General features: G+C 44.1%; 1 protein-coding gene across 1 annotated transcript; it reads left to right on the top strand.

The window, feature by feature from the left end:
- The first annotated feature begins 4,928 nt into the window (after positions 1-4,928).
- LOC138901582 (uncharacterized) lies at positions 4,929-5,297 on the top strand. Its single transcript, XM_070189356.1, has one exon. It carries the CDS (start codon positions 4,929-4,931, stop codon positions 5,295-5,297), a length of 369 nt encoding a protein of 122 aa, XP_070045457.1.
- Positions 5,298-7,433: the final 2,136 nt, after the last annotated feature.

Raw genomic sequence — 7,433 nt, 5'->3', positions numbered from 1 at the left:
CCTCTTAATGCGGAGGATGACTAACCCTGAGTCTGTCCCTGGGAACCTGAACACCCATTAGAAGAACCTGAATATTCGGTGGACGATAAGAGCTCTCTGGAAGGGCACTGAAATGGGGCCGCACTGGAGCACCCCGAGAAGGCGGCGGTGCTGGATATGTGGTCCTACTAGACTGGCCTCTCACAAACTAACCTCTGCCCCCAGACAAAGCACCACTGAACCCTCAAGAATATCGAAACTGCTTATCCCTCGGCGTCTGCTCTCGGCGCTGCTGACGAATACCCTCGATCCTCCGAGCCATCTCCACAACCTACTCGTAAGGAGTCCCCATCTCAACCTCTCGGGCCATAGTGACCTGGATACCATAGTGCAAACCTGTAATAAACCTCTGCACTCTCTCTGCATCAGTAGGGAGTATCATAAGTACATGGCGAAAGAACTCAGAGAATCTTGCCTCATAGTCAGTCACATATATCTGACCCTGCTGGAGCCGCTTGAACTGACCCCGTAACGCTTCCCTCTGAGAGGGTGGGATATATCTCTCTAGAAAGAGATGTGTGAACTGGTCCCAAGTCAAGGGAGGAGAACCTGCCGATCTATTGAGAAGATAGGACTGCCACCATCAACGGGCCCTGCCCTCCAACTGAAAAGTGGTAAAGTCCACCCCGTGGGACTCAGATATCCTCATGTTGTGCAGTTTGTCCCTGCAACTATCAATAAATTCCTGGGGGTCCTCATGTTGCTCACTGCCAAAGGCAGGAGGATGTAGTCTGGTCTATCTATCCAATAGCTTCTGCGACTCACCAGTCACGGCTGGTCTGGGCTTTGGTATAGCCACGATAATTGACTGAGCCCTGCCCATAGGTAGTATACCCGGGATCTGATATACAGCAGCAACATGCCTTGGAGCCTGAGCGGTAGGGGTCTGTGCTCCCCCTCCCGCCTGAGATATGGCTGGGTCCACTGGAAATAAACCAGCCTATGTCATAGAATCCATGAACCGCAGCATACGGCCCATGACCTCCTGGAATCTTGGTGCAGACATGAAATCCGTTGGGGCTGGCTCAGCTGCAGGTACCTCACCCTGCTCCTCAAAAATAGGATCTTCCACTGGATCCACTGGTGGCACAACTGGAGCGACTCTAGGATGCCCTTGTCCTCTGGTAGGAGTTAGAGCCTTCCCTCGGCCTCTACCTCGGCCTCTTGCAACATGGGGAGCATCTCCTCCACAGTCGGGTAAAAGTGTCGCACGCGTTCTCACCATCTATGAGAGAATAAGAGAAACATACTTAGCATAACATCAACTGCACGATAGGAGATGAAGAAAGTGAAGTTTCCTAACACCCTATAGACTCTCGAAGATAAGTACAGACGTCTCCACACCGATCCGCAAGACTCTATTAGGCATGCTCATGACTTGTGAGACCTACGTGAACCTAGTGCTCTGATACCAGGTTGTCACGATCCAATTTCTCCTATAGGCCGTGATGGCGCCCAACGTCGCCGCTAGGCAAGCCAACGGTGAACTAGTGTGTATTTGTTCTTTTTAATAATTTCAAAGTAGTTGATTAATATTTATTAAGTAAACGAGTAGTGGTAAATTATAGTAAGGTAAAGCATAAACTAATGAGATCGTAAATACAGTGAAATTAATACAAAAAACCATAAAGTGTCTACTAGAATACTCCCAAAACCCGGTATCACAAGTGTATGAACAACTAATAGAATATACAAACCACCTATGCTACTTTCTAGAATAAGATAGATAGAAAGTAAATACAAAAAAGAGATTGCGGGTGCTGCAGAACAGACAGAGAGAGTAGCTCACCACTATGCCTCGGGGTAACGGAGGTGCGCGCCTGAATGACTGACAGATGCACCTGCCACAGATCATGCACGATTAGTGCAGAAGTGTAGCATGAGTACATAAACAACATGTACCCAGTAAGTATCTGGTCTAACCTCGAAGAAGTAGTGACGAGGGGTCGACATCGATACTTACTATGGGCCAATAAATAAAGTGCTGAAATTCTAAATAGGCATGGAATACATCAATAATAATAACACAATAACAAATAGTAAGTAAGTGATTCTTTAATAGCTCAATCCAATAGTAATCAACGGAGATAGAGTCCAGCAGTTCAACCAACGCTTCTAAGGGGAGAGGGTCAAGCAAGAAAGCAGGCAAAGTCATTGAGCCTATTCTATTATGAAAGTTAGAAGTCAATTTAAAATCTCCAATCAGCACATACTAGCTTCAACAAATACGGGCCATCAAGTAAACTATAATTTATCAATTCATGGAAGTAATATCAAGTGTAATCGGACTCCAAGCATTATCACACATGATTTATGCTGAGGTCATACGGCCTGCTCAAGAATAATATGTACACTGCCGAGGGTCCACCGATACGAACCATAGATGCATCTATTATACTGTTGAGGCGTTCGGCCAGCTCCACAAGAAGAGAGAATACTCTACGAACATCTGATTTAAAGGCTATCACAAGACTAATACATAACGAGGCACAATTTCTAACAACGGTCAAGTAACCCGCCAAAACTCAAGTAAGTGAAGCTCGGTCTTTATGAATCCTTTATCAAGTTTCAATATAACTTAAGCACTTAAATTAACAAGTAGAGTGAGCATGATTTGTAGCTACGCACAGACTCTCGTCACTTCGTGCGTACGTAGCACCCACAATTAGAAGCAAATAGTAATTTAAAACACCTATGGGGTAAATTCCCTCTTACAAGGTTAGGCAAGAGATTTACCTCGTCCCAAAGCTTACTTTTCGGTCCACAAATTCACTCTAAAGCCTCAAGTTGATGCCGAACAACCCGAAGCTAGCCAAATATTATATAAATTAATCAATATACACTCAAAAGTTCATAATTTAGCTATTAGAGTAATTACTCAACCCAAATTGGAAGATTCCTAAAATTCGCCTCCTGGCCCACGTGCCCGGATCCCAAAATTATTTTGAAGATAATTGTTACTCATGACCTCCTGAACTCAAATATATAATTTATTCCAATTTCCACCACCAAAACAATTATCAAATCCCAATTTTACCTAAAGCCTAGTTTCTTCACAAAATCCCACTAATTTCACAATTTTTCCATGTTAAAATCTACCATTAATGCATGATTTAAACTCATATTGTATAGAAATTACTTACCTCAAAGTGCTTGGTGAAAACCCCTCCTCAAAGAGCTCTAAATTTAACCAACAAGTGAGAGAAATGAAGAAATGAGCCTAAGTCCCGATACAAATGCACCCCTTACTGCCCCAGCGATTTTCACACCTGCGGCTTCGCTTCTACGGACAAGTCGTCCCAAGTGAGGACCTTGCCCAGGACGGCCCCTCTCAGTTCTATGAACAAAGTCTCTTTTCTGCGAGCCCGCTTCTGCGGAAAGGTGGATCGCACATGCGATCCCAATCCAACCTCATACTTCCGCTTCTGCTGAAAGAATCTCATGCTTATGGATGCGCATCTGCGCCCAGGCTCCCACACCTGCGAACCCACGCCTAGCTGGCCACTTCCGCTTCTGCGAACAAGGCGTCGCACCTGCGGTGCTGCTCCTGCGGCCATCCCCACCACAGGTGTGAACGCACCAGATGCCAGCCCTTTCAAAACTAAGAATTGCACCCCAAAATGAAAGCGTATCAACTTATGGACTTCAAGTTTTTACAACTTACTCTGAACACGCCAAATCATACTTAAACTACTTGGAATGACACCGAATTTTGCGTACAAGTCATAATTCACCATACAGAACTATTCTCAGGCTCAAAATCCCAAACGGACTTTGAAAATACCAAAAGCTACTCCAAACCAAATATAAAGAACTTGAAAACCTTCAATGCGCCAACTTTCAATATTATGTGCCAAAATGCTCCCGGGTCATCCGAAACCCGATCCGAACATACGCCCAAGTCCAAAATTATTATACGAACCTATTGGGACCATCAAATCTCGATGCCGAGGTCGTTTAACTAAAAAGTTGACTCAAGTTAAACTCAACCATTATAAGCCACTATTAAGGAACTAAGTGTTCCGATTTCAACCCGGACCCTTCCAAACCCGAACTAACCATCCCCGCAAGTCATAAGATAGTAAAAGCACATACAAGGAGTCTTAATTAAGGGAACATGGATATAGAAAGTAAAATGACCGGTCGGGTCGTTACATTCAGATTGTACTTTAGACTCTGAGATATAGTTAGCTATATGCCAAGTTTTTAAAGTGTGAGTTTTGGTTAGACTTGGTCAACTTTTTGGGGCATGTTGTATTGGTCGAGGGCATAAAAGTGGATCCTATGAAGATTGAGGAAGTTCAAAACTAGCCTAGACCTACTTCAGCTATAGACATTCAGAGTTTCTTAGGTTTGGCGGGATATTATCGCCGATTCGCGGATGGGTTTTCTTCTATAGCAGCCCCATTTACTAGATTGACCCTAAAGGGTGCTCCATTCAGGTGGTCTTATGAGTGTGAGTTGAGCTTTCAGAAGCTCAAGACTGCCTTGACTACAGCACCAGTATTGGTGTTGCCCATAGGTTCAGGATCCTACAGGTGTATTATGATGCATCGTGTGTTGGGCTCAGTGCAGTATTAATGCAGAGTGGCAGGATGATTGCATACGCGTCGCGGCAATTGAAGGTGCATGAGAAGAATTACCCTGTTCATGACTTAGAGTTGGCAGCCATTATTCATGCTGTGAAAATTTGGAGGCATTCCCTCTACGGCGTGTCGTGTGATGCCTTCATGTACCATCGGAGTCTACCATATTTTTTCAAGTAAAAGGATCCCAATTTGAGGCAGTGGAGGTGGTTGGAGCTGTTGAAAGACTATGATATCACCATTTTATATCATCTTTGGAAGGCCAATATGGTGGCCGATGTCTTGAGTAGAAAGTCTATGAGTATGGGTAGCCTTGCGTATATTTTGGTTGGTGAGAGACCGCTTGCATCATATGTTCAAGCTCTCACCAATCAGTTCATGAGGTTAGATATTTCGGAGCCTAGTCATGTTCTAACGGTCTCTCGGTCTTCTTTGTATGAGCGCATTAGAGAGTGTCGGTATGAAGATCCCCATTTGCTTGTCATTAAGGATACGGCGTGGCACGGTGGTGCCAAGAAGGTTACTATTGGAGATGATGGGGTGTTGCGGATGCATGGTCTGATTCATGTGCCCAATGTGGATGGGCTTCAAGAGTGGATTTTTGAGGAGGCTCACAGTTCGCGGTATTCCATTCATCCGGGTGCCGCCAAGATATATCAGGACTTGAGGTAGCATTATTGGTAGAGAATAATGAAGAAGGATATAGTTGTATATGTGGCTCGGTGTCTGAATTGTCAGCAAGTAAAGTACGAGCATCAGAGGTCTGGCAGTTTGCTTTAGAAGCTTGAGATTCTCGAGTGGAAGTGGGAGCGTATTACCATGGATTTTATTGTTGGGTTCCCACAAACTTCGATGGAATTTGACGCAGTATGGCTCATTGTGGAAAGGGTGACCAAGTCAGCATATTTTATTCTAGTAGCAGTTACTTATTCTTCAGAGTGGTTTGCTGAGATCTATATCCGCGAGATCGTCCGTCTTCATGGTGTGCCGGTGTCCATCATTTCTGATTGGGGTACGCATTTCACATCGCACTTCTGGAGGGCCATACAGCGTGAGTTAGGCACACGGGTTGAGTTGAATACGGAATTTCAACCCCAGACGGATGGGCAGTCCGAGTTCACCATTCAGATATTGGAGGATATGCTTTACGCCTGCATTATGGATTTTGGGGGTTCTTGGGATTAGTTCTTGCCGCATGCAGAGTTTGCCTACAACAACAAATACCAATCAAATATTTAGATGGCTCCCTATGAGGCATTATACGGGAGACAGTGTCGTTCGCTAGTTGGTTGGTTTGAGCCAGGAGAGGCTCGGTTGTTGGTTAGCGATTTGGTTCAGGATGCATTGGAAAAGGTCAAGATGATTCAGGATCGACTTTGCACAACTCAGTCTAGGCAAAAGAGTTATGCTGATCGGAGAGTTCGTGATGTTGCATTCATGGTTGGAGAGAGGGTATTGCTTGTTTCACCCATGAAGCGTGTGATGAGGTTCCGAAAGAATGGCAAGTTGAGCCCTAGGTATATCGGCCCCTTTGAGATTCTTGAGAGAGTGGGTGAGGTGGCCAACAAGCTTGCATTTCCACCTAGTTTAGCAGCAGTCCACCTGGTGTTCCATGTCTTCATGCTCCGGAAGTATCACGCTGATCCATCCCATGTGTCAGATTTCAGCTCAGTCCAATTGGACAAGGATTTGACTTATGAGGAGGAGCCGGTGGCCATTCTAGCCCGGCAGGTCCGAAAATTGAGGTCTAAGAGTTATCCTTCAGTTCGAGTGTAGTGGAGAGGTCGGCCGATCGAGGCAGCCATGTGGGAGTCACAGTCCGACATGCGGAGTAGATACCCACACCTTTTCACTAGTCCAGGTACTTTTCTATATCCGTTCGAGGATGAACATTTGTTTAGAGATGGAGAATGTGATGACCCGATAGGTCATTTTTAGATTTATCCTTTATTTCCGTGTTCTGAGACCCCGATTAGCTCCGTATAGCACTCCTCGATTTGTGTGCGCAGTCAGTGTCTTGTTCGGGAAAGTTTTTATGTGGAAATTGAAGAAAACATGAAAGTTTGCCTTAAAAAAATTTAAGTTGACTACGGTTAACATTTTTGTGTAAACAAACCCGGATCCGTAATTTGACGGTTCCGATGGGTCCGTATCGTGATTTCGGACTTGGGCGTATGCATGGAATTGACTTCGAAAAGTCCGTAGGTTGAATCGTGTTGATTTGCCGAAATTTGGCAATTTGAAGTTGAAAGGTTTGACCGTAGGTTAAATTTTAGCTATCGAGCTCAAAATTTGATTTGGACTTGGAATAAGTCAGTTATAGTATTTAAAACTTGTCTGCAAAATTTAGTGTCGATTGGAGTTGATTTGATATGATTCGGACGTTTAGTTGTAGTTTTAGAAATTCTTGAACTTTACTTTGAAATTCATGCGTTTTAGAGGTCAATTCGTAGTTTTAGATGTTATTCTTGTGTTTTGATCGCGCGAGCAAGTTCGTATGATGTTTTTAGACTTGTGTGGATGTTTGTTTTAGAGCCTCAAGAGCTTGGATGAGTTTCGGACATGTATCGAAATGGTTTGAACTTAAAAATGAACTGCTGGTAAAGGCCAGTTTGCAATTACGAAGCCTTTACTCGCAATTGCGAGGTTGTATGAGGCAGTCAGTGTTCGTAATCGCAAATGGGATTTTCACCTACAAACTTTGGGTAAGTGATTATAATCCATTTCTAATCATATTCCATCAATTTATCTTAGATTGTAACATCACAACCATGTGAATCAAAGTGAAAATTTAAGAAACTAATCACA

This window comes from Nicotiana tomentosiformis, chromosome 11 (genome assembly GCF_000390325.3).
Source record: "Nicotiana tomentosiformis chromosome 11, ASM39032v3, whole genome shotgun sequence".
Taxonomy (NCBI): Eukaryota; Viridiplantae; Streptophyta; class Magnoliopsida; order Solanales; family Solanaceae; genus Nicotiana; species Nicotiana tomentosiformis.
The sequence above is the reverse complement of the archived record's forward strand: the minus strand, read 5'-3'. Positions and strand labels throughout refer to the sequence as shown.

Coding starts and splice junctions, on each gene's coding strand:
- LOC138901582 (XM_070189356.1), top strand. CDS start 4,929: ATGGGTAGCCTTGCGTATATTTTGGTTGGTGAGAGACCGCTTGCATCA.